Here is an 18,477-nt window from a genome sequence, read left to right as displayed (position 1 = left end):
AAACATGCCTTGTCTACCTTGATGATGTAGTCATTTTTTCAAGCACGTTTCCCGAACATCTGGTTCGCCTAAAAGCAGTCCTACGGGCTATCAGAAACGCCGGCCTCACACTAAAGCCTACGAAGTGCCAGTTTGCCTATGACGAACTGAAGTTTTTGGGTCACGTCGTCAGTCAGGAGGGCGTCCGTCCTTCCTTCCTGACGCCGTCGGACAAGAACGCCGTGCGGAGATTCCTGGGCCTCTGCGCTTACTACAGACGCTTTGTTCCCAACTTTTCGGATATCGCCGCGCCGCTTACTCGCCTCACGAAAGAGTCCGTCCACTTGCAGCGGTCTGATGAAGAGCAGATTGCATTTTACCATCTGAAACGGCGCCTGCAGGCTTCCCCTGTACTAGGCCATTTTGATCAGGACGCCGCGACTGAGGTACACACTGACGATAGTAACACGGGCCTCGGGGCCGTCTTGATCCAGCATCAGAACGGTGCCGAGCGTGTCATCGCATACGCCAGTCGTATTTTGCCGAAGGCGGAAACCAATTACTCGACCACCGAAAAGGAATGCCTCGAAGTAATTTGGGCGATCACAAAGTTCCGACCCTATCTGTACGGAAGCACACTGATGCTGACTGCCTGTCCCGCGCTCCCGTCGAATCCGCGCCTACTGATACGGACGACTTTGACATCTTCCCAGCAACTCTAAGCTCTAAGTCCTCTAAATATGGCTGTAACGAGAAGAGAGGAAGATGAGAGTGAACGAAGACACCGTATTCACTAGACGCGCCTTTGTTCATTCCAAACTATCGAGCTGGCATGGCGGAGTGGTTGGCGTTCACGTCTCGCACTCCGGAGAGCCTGATTTGATTCCTCAACTCACCAATTTCCTACTCGGTGTTAATTTTCATTTATGTGGTGTGATTAGAAATTAGGCTAATTGTTAACTGATATCATTCGAATGCCATCGATGCAAGGCGAAAACGTTACCTTGTGCACTGTTTCTTTATTTTTCATATATTAACTTTGTTTTTATTGTACTTTTTATTTTTGTTTCCTTTTCATTGTTTAATTTGTTTCTTCACTTATTTTTATTTTTCCTTTTCCTTTTTTTTTTCTTTTATTCTATTTATGAGACCCGCGCGCTCACTAGATGAGCCTTTATTCATGCTCAAACCCTCAGTCTTCGTGGCGGAGTGGTAGCGTCTCCGCTTCAAATGCCAAAGGCGCTGGTTCAGTGCCCAGCTTCGACACAGTTTTTTTTTTTTTTACAGAGCAAACTGTTCGGCGCGCTGCATCGCGGATGGATGGATGGATAGGAGTGCCCCCTTTGAAACGGGGTGGTGGAAATTGCCACCATGCTCAGCTTTTCTTTCTTTATTATTTTTTTTACTGTGTTGGCAATTCACATTAAGATTCGCCATCATCTTTACCTACGGTTCCTTACAATTCTAACCTTATGCCATATCTCTGCTTTTCAGCCATCAATCCTCCAATCGCTTTTTGCTTACTTCCACTGCAGATTTATTTACATGACCATTGTTATTGTTACGTGGCGGCCAGCCGAAGAATGAGGCGCGGTGAACGATGGCTATGAGATGATTTAATGGCCGCTGGCCTAGCGCGGGTGCTCCGTCCCGCGCCACTGCCAGCTTCGTCTTCGTCACACTACCCGGGGCCTCCGAGCGATCGTCCCGATCGGTGACGAACAGACGGCGAAGTGGCGATGGTCTTGAGTGAAGGATCGAACAATATGTAGAAGATGGTGCTGTGCTGGCCGCCACGATGAGAAAGATGAGAGAATGAGTCCCGGTCCACGAAGCATCCGGGCCGTAGGGTGCCAGGAGCTGACGGCCGAGGTCTCTGGACGCACCGAACGGCAGAGGCAGGGGGACGGTGTCTTCACGTTTGGGTCAGTGGGGTCTTGGGTCCGTCGGGTCTTGGGTCCGTCGGGTCTTGGGTCCGTCGGGTCTTGGGTCCGTCGGGTCTTGGGTCGTCGTGTAGTGTGGGCCGGGCGGGGGACGGGGCTGAGGTGAGCGTCGAGGTCGGTTCAGGTCTGGCGGGCTGGGGCACGGCCGTGCGGCGCTGACCAGGTACTCACGGCCGACGTCCACGGCAGGCCCAGGACGCCGAAGCTCCGTGACCAGGATGGCGATGAAGGGACCCCAGCACCTCACACCAAATGTTACGTGGCGGCCAGCCGAAGAATGAGGCGCGGTGAACGATGGCTATGAGATGATTTAATGGCCGCTGGCCTAGCGCGGGCGCTCCGTCCCGCGCCACTGCCAGCTTCGTCTTCGTCACATTATCTTTAAGCCCTAGGGCCTCAGGAAGAGTGACTGTGCCTCCATCGACATCCGGATGGATACCATCACATTTGATTATGAGGTGTTCAATTGTTTCCACAGATCTACCACACACTGCACATGTGTCATCTTCTTCGTTCAAATTCTTTTTGTAGCTGCGCGTTCTAAGACACCCTGACCTAGCTTCAAAAAGTAGGGCACTGCCTCTTGAGTTATCATAGAAAAATTCTTTCCTGATCTGCCTTTTCCAGTATCGATATAGTTCTACACTATGTTTCTTTTCCATTGAGTTCATCCAATTTTTAACTTCCGCGTTTTTAGCCTGTCGTTTAATGATCTTTCTTTCTCCGTCCTCATGACCGGCATAATTGCTGGCAAGTTTTCTAGTTCTTTTCCGCCACTGTGAGTCAACGCTCTTTCTGTATAAATATCTAAATACCTTAGCTGCCCACCTGTTATCGTCCAATTTCCTCAGGCGTTCTTCATATAGTATTTTACTCTTAGCTAACCGCGCTTCGAACGATGCCCAGCCCATATCCCCTTCTACTGCCTCGTTTGTGGTTTTGCCGTGGGCACCTAGTGCTAATCTTCCAACAGCTCTCTGATTTACGCCTAATCTCGACTGAACTTGTGCCCTAAAGCACAGAACCGCATTGCCGAAAGTAATTCCCGGCACCATTATTCCCTTCCAAATACCCCTTAGTACTTCAGATTTGTTGTACCCCCATAATGCACTATGTTTCATTATCCCGGCGTCTCTTCGTCCTTTTGCCCTAAGAGCCTGTTTATGCTTTTCCGTGTATATCTGCCCTTCGTTTAGCCATATCCTGAGGTATTTTTATTCGGCCAGTTTGGGTATTTCGTGGCCGTGTATTGTAAGCACCTGATCATTTCTATAGTTAAAAATGATCACACCGGATTTGGTTGCGCTAAAACTGAATCTTAGAGCGGCTCCTTCGTCTCCACAGCAATTAACCAAAGTTTGTAACCAAACCGAACCGATCTCCTCTAGGTCGCTTCACTGGGCACGAGTCCTCATGTTTCCGATAAACTCAATCCTAATCTCGAATCTAGGCAACTACATTTCCATGCAATACGATATATGTCGCGTGGAAGGCGCCGTTGATGAGAGTAGCGCGACGGCTTGTCAAGCGCTTGATCCCATGGTTTGAATTTTAGCCAACACTCACAGACCCACTTGGTCTAAAAACAAACTGCTTAGACAGCGTCTTACCTGCTTACAACACTCACCTGCTTTAGTTATCGTGTTGTGCGCTGATTGCAAAAATATTAGAACGAGTAACTGCACTACAACAGCCTGTATTGGAACGGCTGAATGGCAGTGCTTGTGCGTCGAAATACTCCTTTGTAAGGTAACAAGCGTAGTTTAAATAACGCCGAGAAAGAAGACTGGCGCGAGTGGTACGTAAAAATGCAATAGAATTGGATGGTGAGAATAGCCTGCCATTGTAACATTAAAAAAAATGCGTATAAAACATGCCCTTACGTTCCATTTGAGATGTAGTCTTTGCTGCTTGAAGGTTCGCGTTTCGGTACCTGGATTCACGAATTTAGTCATCTATAATTCCTGCAGCACAGTGAGTATATACTTGGAGAGGGGGATACGTACATAAGTGGTGCAAACATCAACATTATCTGACCGTTCTTGCAAGATAAAAAGTCTATGAACGGTACAGAAGGTAAATGAAAGAAAACAACCAGTGGCAGCAACTTTGCGCTCACCTGCACGAAAATTATGAAGACGAAAACGCAGAGAAATGACAGAAACAAATACGGCACAGGCACTTAAGGCAGCTTACGTACGGGAATGCGAAACCATTGCTCTCCCTGCGTGCATTGTTTACGCGCAGTATTTGTAGGTTTGTACATGCATTAATTTTTTTTCTACGATTTTATGTGCACGATAAAACCCGGAACGCCCTACGACAAACGTTTGCATCACAGTTTTGATACGAAAGTCTGGGAAGGCATACAATACAAGGTGTATATGTTGTCAGTTAGAATCTCTTTTGAAGGCTAACCTCCACCTTGACTTCCACGCGTTAGCCATAGGCAACGAGAAACCTCATGACACTGCCCTGAACGCTCTGCGACAAACCGTTAATTGCGTCACAATTATTTTGTTACAAATGTCGGGAAAACTGGCGCAACATGGCGGTAGGCCAGTGGCGAGTATATTTAGACGAGCAACATGTATACGATTGCCTGAAGTGGTGGTGTTCGGCTTGCTATGTGCAGCATAAGGCAGATTGATGACACCACCTCATTTTTTCTTGCCACACCAGTGGGCTTTCGTGTACCGTTTGCGAGTACACACACACACACACACACACACGCGCGCGCACGCACACGCACGCACACGCACAGGCACGCGCGCACGCACACACACACACACACACACACACACACACACACACACACACACACACACACACACACACACACACACACACGCACGCACGCACGCACACACGCGCGCGCCGCTGGCATTTCTTGTAATTGCACTAGTGATGTTTTCGCTTTAAAAAAAGAAGAGGAAGGAAGGAGCAGCAATTGAACAGTACCCGGAAGAGTGCTTCCGATCGGCATTCGACACAACAATGAGGCAGTTTAGTCTTAAATGCGGAAAGAAAGAGGAGTTTAGAAAATATCAGTGTGGCATTTCATCTCGTGTATTTTGCAGTCCTGATCGCATCTTCCGGATATAAAAAAAAATGGTTAACAGCAGTTTTACTGAAATAGATGCGGTAATGAAATGCTGACACAATCGGCTCTCGACGCTCCTCTGTGGAGTCCCACTTCTGCTCCCGATTTATACAGTTTGCTACGAGCATACAAGCAATGGTTGTTAGTCACAAACCGCGCTTTCCAATTTTGAACGTGCTCCAGAAAAGTACGCGGGGTCTAGACTCGAATACCTCGTCATGTACAGGGATTACCAATTATTTATGTGGACAAGCTCGCCAATGCTGTCCACTGCCTGTTTACAAGAGGTGCTCCAAAGCCTGGATTCGGAACAGTTGGACATAAGAGTTAATGAAGAATGTCTAAGTAATGTGCCATTAGCTGACGAAATTGCCTTGCTAAGTCACTCAGGAGATGAAATCCAAACCATGATCAATGAGTTAGATAGAGCAGAATGGTAGGCCTGAAATAACATGCAGAAAAGCAAAGTAATGTTCAACAGTCTCGCAAGGGCACAGCAGTTAACAATTGGCAGCGAGGTGTTAGAAGCGGTAAGAGAATACGTCTGCTTAGGTCAGGTAGTGACCGCTGATACCGATCACGAGAGGCAAATAACTAGAAGAATAAGAATCCGATGGAGCGCATACTGCAGGTTCTCTCCGATCATGAATGCCAGCATACCAACATCACTCAAGAGGAAAATATACAACAGCTGTATCTGAGCGGTACTCACCTACGGGGCAGAAACGTGGAGGCTATCAAAGAGGGTTCAGCTTAAGTTAAGGACAAGTCAGCGAGTTATGGAAAGAAAAATCGTAGGCGTAACGTTAAGAGAACCGAAGCGGGCGGAGTGGGTGAGAGAACAAACGCCGGTTAATGACATCCTAGTCGAAATCAAGAGGAACAAACGGGCTTGGGCAGGGAATGTAATGCGAAGCAAGATAACCGGGGGTCCTTAAACGCAACGGAGTGGATTCCAAGAGAAGGCAAGCGTGCGTAGCTGGGGCGGCAAAAAGATAGGAGAGTCGAAGAGGTTAAGAAGTTTGCGGGGATACGGTGGCCGCAACTGGCAAAAGAAAGTGTTAATTAGAGAAACACGGGAAAGGGCTTTGCCCTGCCGTGGGCGAAGTAGGCTCATAATGGTACTTTGTCATTTTTATTTGCCACACTTCTCTCAATCCTTATCAGGTGACGTTTTCCATATTTGAGAACTCCTGTAGCAGCACTTCTCAAAAACTTTCTGAAGACGTGGTGATGCTGTCATCTTCAAAACTTACAAGCAGCCCCGAGCCGATGCCGTAAAAATTACCTCCCTGTCTCTCTCATTTTATTCATCCCATGCTATATAGGTGAACTGGAATCGGTGGAAATTGTCCCAGCTAACGGAGGTTGAGGCCAGCGTCAGAGGAGTTCTAACATATCCATCAGCTTTCCGGAGGTATTTTGCGAATGATTTGCGAGCTGATAATAGCATATAACAATAAGTTTTGTTTCGGTTCTCGGGCGCAGGTAGGACACCAGCCATGAGGACGAGCGCTATTCCACTAGAGGTCTTCCTCTCTGCGGCGGTTGTCGCCGTGGCGGCGTTTCTCACGTGGGCTGCCAAGAGGCGTCTTAAGCAGGGCCTGCTCAAGAGATACGGTATTCCCGGACCACCCCCCAGCCTCTTCTTCGGCAACTACATGGAGCTAAAGAAGGACCGACTCAAGGTGCCCACTCCGGGAAGGCAAACCGGAATGAGAACTACAGTAATTGGCAAAGAAACAAATAGTGACCACAATAACTAGCTGTTTATTTATTTATTTAAATACCCTAAAGGCCCAAGTGGGCATTACATGGGGGGGAGGGCATGGAATCAACACAATACAGAATATTTGCACAAAGTAATTAACAAACAGAAAAAATAGCTACACATACAAATTATAAGTACACAGCACTGCAGTCGCTGAAGGATACATACGTTGAGCGTATAAGGCAATTCTGCGGCAATGCCGAAATATCCCCGTGAGGTTTGTAGACCAACGTGCGCTGAAACTTTTCTTTGGAAATGTGATAACTCAGTTTCCGCAACTATGTCAGCTGGTTACGAGTTCCACTCTGCCATAGATAATAGTAAGGGTGATGTTTGACAGTTTCAGTGTTCGTGCGAAGATGGGTTGCACTTTGTGGGAATGATCAGACCGGGATGAAATATGATGGGCAGGGGCGATGCGATCAGCTGTGAACAGGGAGTCATCGTAGTACGAGGAATAAACGAGCGATAAACGATAAGAGCGATACGCAAAGAGCGATAAACGAGAGAACTTGCGTCGAGTGATAAGGTCAGGAATGTCGATGGTTCGCTTTAGTAAGGACACACTTTCATACAGTGAGTATGAAGAAAGGATGAACCTCACAGCTTTATTCTGCACAGACTCAAGACGGTTAGTTGTGGTTAATTGTGGACGGTGGCCTGCTTCATTCTCGTGGACATTAACTACGTTTAAACCTGAGGGCTTGAAGCGTACTCCATATACTCTTAGCGGGCAAGGAGACATACGAAGGTTTACAAGATATATTCGTCGTGATTTATTTCCTGCACAGGTACTCACTTCGGCTGACAGATAAGTCATTATACAAGTATGTCTGCGGAATTCACACACTTGATCGAACCTGATTTTGCCAGAGCGCAATAGTTTGTCACCTATAATTTCGTATGTTTTGTGCGTGAATTTTCATAAAGTGCCATTTATAATAGCACGACGCTGAAGATGAAAACGCACCGCGAATTGAGTCAGGAGTCAGTGGAAGAAAAGTACAGGCTGCAACTAGCAGCGTGGATTCATTAGAAAAGACAATGCACAAAAAATGTGCGGGCCTGACTCCTAGTGTGTTGTCCCGTTTAGAGAGAAATTACAAAAGGATTTCACGTACTAGGAGGGAAACAAAATTTCTGTCAAAGGTAACAAAAATTTGAATAAAAAAAGGACAAGAAAAACGCCGTCGGGCATTTGAACAAGTCTAATCGTTTGTGTCTTTCTCTCTCTCCCTACGAGAAGATGCCGCACAGAAATGACGATGTCGGTGAGAAGGAGCTCAGAAAAGGTTTCGTATGCCCGTGACCGCAGAGCTTTGCGGGACTTAAAACCGATACAGAAGTGAAAGGGACGCTCTTAGCGCACGTGCTTCCGAGGGCCGCCGTAGCCAAGACCAAGTTGTGCACGCCGCGGGGTGTTGGAGATGGAGGGGGCCTGGAGTTGACTCCTAGCTCCTAGCTTGAACATTCAACAAAGAAAGGCATCAGTGGACTGTTCCCGCGAAAGGGCACTGACCCAGAAGCAAGCGCTCGGAATCTGTGAAAGACCCATTAGGCTTCACACAACGACAACAAAAGTTCACTAAAATGTGATGATGTTGGCGCAATTGTGTGCCGACAAAGCGCGAAATATTCCCTTTGAAATCGCCAAAGACGGACTGCTCGAACTAAGGTTTTAAAAAGAATAGAAACACAGGGGGCGATCCCACTAAGTTCTCCCACTTACAACTATCTACTCAAGCCATCAGCATTTCTGTGCAGGTTTCCCTTCTTGTAACGTACCGAGAAATTGTACTTTTGGAGAGCTAGACTCCGTCCAATCAAGCGATAATTTTGGGGGGACAGTTGTCAAAACCACGTTAGAGACGGTGCTCAGTCTCAAAGACAAACTTCGCGCCGTACAGGCAACCCGACAACTTCTGTGCCACCCCCAGGCCCCTTGAAAGATTTTTCTTTTAGGCCACCTCAGTGTACATCAGTGGGTGCTCCTTTCGTAAGGTGTCAGTTAAGGGAACAACTCTCCGTCTACGCGACTCTACGCGTAGTTCTACTAGAGCTGCACTCTTGTAAGTGCCTTTATCCCTTGGTAGCATGGGAAATCGGCAGCTATCATTTGCAACTCAGTGACACCATAGTCTCTGTCTAAGGTGAAAAAAACAGTAACATCCGATCAACTCCTAATTTTTTGGCTTAAAACAAAGTAGCCTTTTCCTCGCAGATTTAATACACCTACTAAAGGAAGAGGAAGGAAAAAAAATGCTACTTCGATTAGCTACGCGGGGGCGAAAGCTGACTCACCTCCGCCGCGTTGGAAGTATTAGTCTTTCAGACGCGCCCGCCGGGGTCGCACTCTGACTGATTGTACTGCTCTCAAGTGGTGACAAAAGGCAATTAAAAAAAATTCGCTGTGGCTTAGCTTGGTTAAGCCCGGTAATTGCGAAAGCAATATCCGTACCTACGCCATGGTACAGCTGGTAGTGTAGCTGGTGGTGGTGCTTGTGGTTAGACTTGTGGTGATGCATCGGTTATACAATCCAATCCTATCCAATCTAAGCAATTCCAATCCAATCCAAACCAATGCAATCCAATCCCATCCAATCCAATCCGATTAAATCCACTCCAATCCAATCCACTGCAATCCAATCCAATGCAATGTAATGCTATCCAATGCAATCCAATCCAATGCAATCAAAAGCAATGCTATCCAATGCAATCCGCTGCAATCCAATCCACTCCAATCCTATGCAATCCAATCCAATGCAATCCACTCCAATCCAATTCAATGTAATGTAATCCAAAGTAATCCATTCCAATCCAATGCAATCCAATGCAATACACTCCAATGCAATCCACTCCAACACAATCCACTCCAATCCAATCCAATTCAATACAATCCAACGCAATCCAATCCAATCCACTTCAATCCAATCCAATCCAATGTAATGTAATCCAAACCAATGCAATCCAATTCAATCCATTTCAATCAAATCTAACCCAATGTAATCTAATCTAATCCAATGCAATCCAATCCAATCAAATACAGTCCAGTCCAGTCCTGTCCAATCTAATCTAATCCAATCTAATCCAATCTAATGCAATCAAGGTCAAATGAAGGTCAATGGTGGTCACCGCCGCGGCACGATGGTGGTCACCGGCCGCGGCGCGGCAAAGGCGTGAAAGTGCAAGTAGTATTGCTTTCGCAATAAAAAACCCATCCCCGACTCCTACTGCCGTCTCCACAACCCCTTTGCAAGCTCGGAAGCCCTTGGCCGTGCATGCAATGTCGATAACCGACTCGGGACGACGAGCAGTGACCAGCGCGACAAGCTATTCTTTGTCCTCCTCCCTAGCATGAAGCCCAGCCCCCTTTTCGCCCTGCGCGCTTCCTAGAATGTAGAACCGAAAGTGAAGGACACAGCCTACTCAAGGGAGTGCGCTGAATATGCCTGCACGCTTAGTCCCTCTCGCTCGACTCCCCCGTTCGCATGCGCTTAGTGTCGTGCAATCTGGCGTCTTCTGTTTTCTCGGGCGGCTTTGCCTTTTTTTTTTCACTGGGTTTTTGTCAGGACGGCGCAGTGGCGTTCAAAAGCATTACTGAGAGCCGCCATAAAGCAAAAAAATTATTTCTTGACCATGAACTGAAACGACCTAGAATAAGCGCTTGTTCGAAAATTTGGTTCTAAAGATTTTCCATTTGCTTATAAAGGCCTACAGTTTTGTATCCACTCATTATCACCGCATTTAAACGCTTGCCATTTCATTCAATAGTCGCATCATTACGCATGTAGTATTCCTACTGTTCCTAATCACTGTCCTGGTACAGGTCATGGAAACGTGGGCGCAGCTGTACGGCAAAGTGTACGGTTTCTACGAAGGAGAGGTTGCCAAAGTGGTCATTGGGGACATGGCTGCCATCAAGGAGTGTTTCGTCAAGCGAGCCCACGAGTTCATTGACCGACCACCCATGGTTACGGACATCGAAGTTATAGTCAACAGCCTCCTCGGCCTTAAAGGTATGGTTTTTAAGTCATGGAGAAATTTGAATGAATGATGTACTAAAGGTATTCTTGAAATGCCCTCTTTTTAGAACATCAGGGCAGTCGGACGATCTCTAACCGCTTCTTTATCCTAGCACCTCCTTCTGGGACATGTTTCGCATTATCAGAAGTTTTTTCATGAGGATTGACTGAGAGACAGGTCGTTATCATCATCATCATCAGCCTGACTATGTCCACTGCAGGACAAATTCCTCTCCCATATCTTTCCATTCAACCCTGTCCTGTGCCAGCCGCGGCAGCTTTTCCCCGCGGCAATCAGCGTCAGCTTGCTGGTGACGTATGCTGTGGTGCTATTCAGTGAGCTCAAAAGAAAGCGAACAAGTGGGCTGGTCTTCGTCAAGTCTTTTGGTTCAAACGCTGGCTAAGCAGTCCGATAGCGCTGCTCAGAACCTTATTCAGCATGCTTTCTTTACCATTCAGGCAACTGTCGCAAGGAAATGGGGTGATTTGCTCTTAACGGGGCTCTAAAACGTACCGAACAAATAGGTGCGACGTTTAATGACACGAAGTGCTGAAGATGGGGCAAGTACTTGCACATCGAGGGCTACAGTAATATTGCCAAATCAACTCCATGCCTCGCACCTGTCTTCTTGTCCACAGGCGTGCCATCACCGCAGTGCACGATTCTCGCGATGTCATACAGCGTTTCCCTGAAGCAAGATATTGTGAACCTGCATCCAGCCCTGTTAGCCTTTACCGCGACCCTTGTTTCTGCGGTGCATTTTTATGGCCAGAGAAATTTTCCACGTGATCGATCCAGCGAAACCATGGTGTGCACTGCTGGGGTCGATGTATTCGTGATTTAAAGGGACACAAAACGCAATACGAAGATTGCCTGAATTAACATATTAACATCCCAATGTTGTAGATATGTCATCTTTACCGAGAGTTATCCAAGTGCGAAAACAATTAACATTAAGGTGAAAATTAAAGCTGCCCTTGCGCAATAAAAATTAATAACCATCAACGCAGTCATGCGGATTAAAACTGTCGAGTAAATCATTCAGGCTCCTCAAGTGTTAGCAATTGTTTTCCTGTGGATCAATTTTTTAAAGCTTGGCATTTTGTTTTTATTAATAACAAAAAATTTGATCATTTTAACTGGGAATGCCTGACAATGCTTCTTGCTGTTGCCCAGATGCAGCTAGTGATGTTTACAGAACCTAAATTGTATTACAGTAGTGAAAAAAGACGATATATTGCAGTTCGTCGAATTTATCTTTTTACACCTTTAATGCTTTCGAATAAGCTCCATGAGAAGGCAGCACCAGAATTTTTTCACGATAGCAACAGATTTTTTTCACCAATTTAGCCAATAATTTGTTACAAGAAAAAAATTAGTCGCCTCAATGGCTCCGACACAGTACTTCGAGGCCAAGGTTTGATCGTGTTTTTTTTGTTTGCTCTTGTTTCTTCTTGTTCTCGTTTTTGTTTGTATTCTCGTTCTTCCTCCGTCTCCTCGGCTCGCTGCCTCCTCTTGGTTTCGTTTCGACGACGAAGCTTGGCTTTTTTCAGTCTCTCGATTTACTTTCCATATCTGCGGACGAATCCCTCCGAGCTGCCCCTTCTATGTATATGATGCAACGACGGCTCCTCCTCTGTCATTGCAGCGCGGTTTCACCTGCTGACGTCATGCCAGATGGCTCGGCGATGGACGCTGCCAGCTGCGGTGGTTGTTAGGCAACGGCTCCGCTTGCGCTGTGGCCACCGGCCACAGCGAAACGGCGAGAGTACAGACAACGTAGCTCTCGCCACGAGATATTAAATTGAACTCATATAAACAAACTAGCTTGGTCACTCCATAAGGTTCACCCTCCTCTTCTCCAACCATTTTCTTACAAACATAAAGCGCTTCGGGTTGCCTTGTATGAAAACACTTACTCAAACCCATTATTATTGCATTTCTAAGGAAGCAATACAATACAGCTTGAGGAATTCCGTATAAATCTCTCTGCACACGGTACCTTGAGTTCGGTTAAGGAGGTGTACTACACGAACGCAGCATCAGCCCAGCGCCAATATGTTCCCGCTTCCATGGCTTAATTTGGGACTATAACGTGGTCAGTATCAAGTGCTTTCAGGCTGACTTACGCACCGAATTTCATCGCTCTTCCACTGCAATGCATTCTACTCGTCACCTGAAATGAATGTATTCCACTGGTAACCTGCCCACAGCAAGTGTTAGCTTGCCTGCCTCATTCTGGCAGTCCAATTCTCTCAACTGATTTGCGACTTTTACGCTGGGCTCCAGCTGCTGATTTGAGCACAGTTCACTTTACATTCAATTCTTTTGATGATCCGGAGTCTTAACGGCTCCCTTGAATCATGTGTTTGTCGAAATTTTCGTTGGCCTTTATGGAGCGTCCTTTTGAAAATAGAAAAACCAAAACTGTTTTAAACCTACGTCTCTTTCATTCTCGCCAAGCAGTGGACTGCGCTTTTCACAAACCGATAGAATGTTGCTGGTGTTTAATACCACAGTTTTGGCCGCAGATAACTGCCATCTGAACAGTACTGCTGCAGCTACGACACCTTACCCTTCGGTCATAGGTGCTAAAGATGGGAAGTAATACACGCAACTGCAGACTATCTCACTTCAAAATTCCAGTAAGTGAAAAATAAATTAGAACAGAATGAAAACGAATACAACGGGTAGAGACCACGAAAGAACAAAAATGAAAAAACAACTAAAGGCAAATACCGTATATTTGGGGGCAAGGGCTGCATTCGTATATGGGCTTCAAAAGGCGGCGACAGATGACGGCATGAATATGTGCTCAGGAAAGTTGGCAAGTATTTCAGTTCTGAATTATTTTGAACTCTTTCAAAAATATCAAAAACATTGCATTCACTTGATCACTAGTGTACATTTTTTTCCACAAATAAAGCAACAATATAAAGAGAAAATTCGTAGATTCGTAGATAATACACGGACAGTGGTGATCGTACAGACCAATCAATACAATGCGCAGAACAGGGAGAACTCTTATGCGATAGCAAAGAACCGTCACCGGAGCAAAATCCGGCGCAGTCTGGCGTCGTCTACAAGAATCCTGATTGGCTGGAGGAAAGTGACGTCACCAGAGTGGGTTAATCTGTGAGATATTTCCACCTGCCAACCATGGCAGGCCTCGGATGGGGCACGAGAACTCGATAACAGCGACGTGCGTCTCAATCTCTACTAGTCATTTGAGTTGAACGCATCAACAGCTTCGAAGGATGCCTGATTGCAACACATAATGAAATTAGGCGCCCCAGTGTTTTCTCTTTCCTCGATATGACTACCAGAGGACAACCACCCATTTACTACTTTGTCCGCAGGAGACGAGTGGAAGACCATGCGGAGCTTGCTGAATCCGAGCTTCACCACGGCAAAGATGAAGCTGATGCTCGACATCATTGATCAGTGCTCGGACGAAATGGTGCAGATCCTCAACGAACGTGTGTCGGCCCGAGGAGGTGCCGAAGTGAATATAACCAAGCTTTGCCAGGGACTCTCCATGGACGTCATCACCAAGTGTGCGCTGGGATGGCAGGTCTGAGACCTCCCGGTTTTCATAAATATATAGCCAACGAGGTGTACTTCTGGGCCGCGGTGCAGTGTGGGTCGCTTTGTATGGGCGGTGTTAGAAATCTCTCGTCGTCCCCACCAAAACTTCCTGAGCAGCCAGAGAGCCCTGCGACACGGCTTAGAAGCAAAACCCATTCTGTTGTAGATTGATCACAAAGCTTGCAAATGATAAATTGGGCCCAGGATATCTGTTCGAAGTTTCAACGAATGCAACGTTGCTGTGTACTTAAATGAAAGGTTGAAAAGAGGGTAAAATAGTAAGAAGCTTGAGTGCTTATGTTCTAGGGCGAGTAGCTTGCATTGCCTTCTGCGCCAGTTTTGGAGCACCAAGGGAGGGAAAAGTGCAGAGTCGCCGGAACGAGCCAGGCCACGTAGTGCAGCGGAGAGTGACCGAACGTCAACACCAAGAGACAAGGGAGAGCGCTGCGAGAAAACAGGCTTATTTTTCAGGGCCTAGTCGAAGGCACGAGTGAGGTCACGTGGTACAGCGCCGGTTGAGAGAGAACAATTGCATGACTTCTGGCGTCCAGTGTTGACAGTGTTCATTTCGTGTCAAGAAAAAGTGTTACATTGCTGTTCAGTGTAGTTAGTGAGAAGTTTAGAAACTGCCACCAGGTCATGTTCTCCACGAAGAATTGGAAGAACGCCGTCATTCCTGTGTCGAAAATGAACACATGCGTCAATCGTTTTTGGTACATGGGTTGATTTCAGTTCTCTACTGACATTCATATATAATACAGCGGGTTAAGAAGGCTGTGTGCTTATTTATGTATTTAACTTTGGGGGTTTCTTCATTCATTTTTTCTTCCAGGCTGCTTATTTCAATGCTGCATATGCCCTGCCTGCTTCCGGCAGTTCTTCTTTTTACCTTCGCCTTAGCTGCTAGTGTAGTGCTTTCTTTTTTTGGCGGGGGCCCGGGAGGGGGGAGGGGGGAGGAAGGCTGCGATTACACCTCCTTTCTGCTCCCGAAGGGAAGAGAACCAACAATGAGCTTTCGGCCTTCAACTATGCGCATTCGCTATTCGGAGGAATAATAACCTTGAATACCCTGCATTGTGACTCCCTTTTTGAAAACCAGCTTGTTGCTTTCGCGGGTTTAAGTGTACGACTACGTCAGTTCTTGTACCGAGTACCTTCACATATATCTTGTAAGGAATGGACAGTAACTTTATCGGTCATGTAATTTCTAAACCTTTTTGCATCCCCTTTCTTACAGATCAAAAAGAAATTAAGTGGACACTTAAGCCCTGCCTTATCGGCATGAAGCGACAGCGTTAGTGGTTATTTGTACGGGTGTGCGAATATTTGAAAATTTCAAATAGCGAATCAGCGCAAAGGGCGAATGGCTAGAAATTGGAGTGCACGGTATGGCCGTTGTGCACTCCTGTAGAGCCTGGCCTGTGTACTCCTTTCTTCTAGTCAGCCTAAGTGGTTATGGAGCTCGGATGTTGACGCGAGCGCTGTGGTCGCGCTTCGAGGGAGGCGAAATGCGAGAGGTCCGTGTACCGCGCGATACCACCGCATGTTATATAACCGCAGGTGGCCGAAATTACCAGGATCCCTCCAGTACGCCGTTCCTGATAGCCTCAGTGACTTAGTGACGTTAAAGAGCACAAAAACAAACTCAACCAATGCTTTTTCTAGTCTTGTGTCCTCTGCGCAGTTAACTCATACGCCGCTTTCTGCGCCGTGCGATGATCCTAGAGCCCTTTCGGAGCGTGGATTATGCGGCCTCAACTGCTGGCGCTAGCCAGCGACTTTCCAAGCACTGGTATGTTTTGCGCCGAAATCCCTAACAAGTCTTTACCGAACAATGGCAGGCGTGATTATGCTCACACGACCACATGTGCTCTCACGTAGTACTTGTAGTACGTTCGTTTCGTTTCGGTTATTGGGGTTTAACGTCCCAAAGCGACTCAGGCTATGAGAGACGCCGTAGTGAAGGGCTCCGGAAATTTCGACCACCTGGGGTTCTTTAACGTGCACTGACATCGCACAGCACACGGGCCTCTAGAATGTCTCCTCCAAAGAAATTCAGCCGCCGCGGCCGGGATCGAACCCGCGTCTTTCGGGTCAGCAGCCGAGCGCCGTAACCACTGAGCCACCGCGGCGGGGGTACTTGTAGTACGACCGTCGGTTCAGTTCTACATGTTGTCCATGTGTGTACTGTTTCACGGCGTTCTGTTAGTCAGGCGTCATTTACAAACGCGAAAGTTGTGGTAGACACGTTTTCAACTTGACGCTTTGCCAGCCTAGAAGTTAATGTCCTCCGTTTTTTGTTTATTGTCACCCATGTGAAGTAAACTGATTTATCTTACTTCTCGCCCTTGCAGTCTGGATGCCAACAAAACACGGATAATCTCCTCATCGGTACCATTAGAAAGATACTGTGGAATTCCGGCAACATCATCAATGACGTCTGCATACTGATTCCGTCCGTTGGCAGGGTCATATCTGCCATCTTTCCATTCCTTAGTTACGGAAAGCTGTTCTCACGCATCCAGGAGAACGTGCACCGAGTTCTCGAGCTCCGCAAGATGCAAGCGCCAGGCGTAGCGGACATCGTTCACCTAATGGTCGAAGCCCAGAAGAACGCTAATGAAGTGAGTGGCACAAAGAATGGGACTGCAACATGCCCACCTAATGGCATGATGTCCAAGGGGAGCTTTATCAGGGATACGCACATTGTATCCAATTGTTTCGTCTTCATGGTGGCTGGCTACGAGACGACTGCAAGTACACTGGCTTTCGTTCTCTACGAGCTGGCAAAACACCCAGACGAGCAACGCAGGCTTCACGAAGAGATCGTGTCTGCCTTTCCCAACAAAGAGGTGCTCACCTACGAAGACCTGCAGGAACTGAAGCGCCTCGACGCAGTTATTCGCGAATGTCTGCGCCTGTACCCACCCCTTGTGCTGGTCACGACGCGTATCTGCCCCAAAGATACCTACCTGGCAAGCGGACACGTCATCCCGCGTGGCTCACATATTGTCCTGCCGACGTGGAACGTTCTGCATGACCCTGACCTGTGGCCTGATCCGTATAATTTTGACCCGGACAGGTTCAGCGAGAGGCTCGATGGGGACCTTCTTGCCGCTTCTGGAGTCGCCTTCGGCTTAGGCCCACGTGAATGCATCGGGAAGCGTTTCGCGCTGCTCGAACTCAAGGCTGCCCTGCCCAAAATCCTCAAGAAGTTCAAGTTCAGTGCCTGTGGCGAGACGGAAACAAACATGAAATTCAAAGTTACTCTTGTTAACGTGTTTCCGCAGCGTGAGATAGTGTTACACGTTGAGGCTCGTGAACCTGGGAAAGTGTGATGCTTAGAAATATGGCCGGGAGACACAAATAAATGGTTGATGCGTTTATGTATCTCTGTGTAAAGCAATCAGATTGCCTAGACGGCAATTTTGATCCTTTCTGTCGAAGGCTAATTTCGTGAGGAGGTATAAATGCCTGCATAAACCGAATTCATCTCCTGATTTTCACTGTAAGGAACTCACCCTGTAAGGAACTGTCCTAACTCATCAGATCAGATCTAAGGCGGAATGCAAATCATTCATCGTCATGATTTATTAAGCCTTAATGACCTGTGCGAGGAGTATTGCATAAGGGGGGGGGGGGGGGGGAATCGTGATAACATGACATTATAGTTCAAAATCAGTGAAACATTAGAAGTGAAACAAGAAAAATATGTATGTATATCAAGCAGACAGCTGCAGCAAAACATACAATGACAGCGTAAAAATAAATCGCAAAAGCACCAATTGCGCAAATTAGGATATCAAGTATGAATGCAGGATTTACCAGAATTTAAAAACATCGCGTTCAATTACAATGCATTCGGGTAATGAATTCCATTCTTAAAAGGCACGAGGCAGGAATGACAATTGTTAGAGGAGCCAAGATGAATAATCGCGAAAGCATCATTTCGCTTTTAATGTGTTTTGCTTGTTGTGTTTTACAGTATATAGTGGGCTAATGTAAATATAAGGAAGTTTATTTTTTGCTGAGCCAGCATCTGCTCCTAAAAGCACAGATCGTTAGAGAAA

At 46.9% G+C, this 18,477-nt stretch overlaps 1 protein-coding gene across 1 annotated transcript; it reads left to right on the top strand.

Annotated features, from left to right (window-relative positions):
* The first annotated feature begins 6,519 nt into the window (after positions 1–6,519).
* Positions 6,520–17,890, top strand: LOC149360486 (cytochrome P450 3A2-like). The gene is made up of 4 exons (XM_089569296.1): positions 6,520–6,713; positions 10,623–10,812; positions 14,179–14,393; positions 16,762–17,890. Exons 1-4 carry the CDS (start codon positions 6,528–6,530, stop codon positions 17,743–17,745), a joined length of 1,575 nt encoding a protein of 524 aa, XP_089425422.1. The 5' UTR covers positions 6,520–6,527; the 3' UTR covers positions 17,746–17,890.
* The last annotated feature ends 587 nt before the right edge of the window (positions 17,891–18,477 follow it).

This window comes from Amblyomma mixtum, chromosome 2 (assembly GCF_055824585.1).
Source record: "Amblyomma mixtum isolate Tamu chromosome 2, ASM5582458v1, whole genome shotgun sequence".
Classification (NCBI taxonomy): Eukaryota; Metazoa; Arthropoda; class Arachnida; order Ixodida; family Ixodidae; genus Amblyomma; species Amblyomma mixtum.
This window is presented reverse-complemented; position numbering and strand designations above follow the sequence as displayed.

Bases quoted from the DNA above. Each gene is read 5' to 3' on its own strand.
- LOC149360486 (XM_089569296.1), top strand. From the start codon at position 6,528: ATGAGGACGAGCGCTATTCCACTAGAGGTCTTCCTCTCTGCGGCGGTT. The intron at 6,714-10,622 runs GTGCCCACTCCG...GTCCTGGTACAG, and splicing joins TAAAGAAGGACCGACTCAAG to GTCATGGAAACGTGGGCGCA. The intron at 10,813-14,178 runs GTATGGTTTTTA...CTTTGTCCGCAG, and splicing joins CAGCCTCCTCGGCCTTAAAG to GAGACGAGTGGAAGACCATG.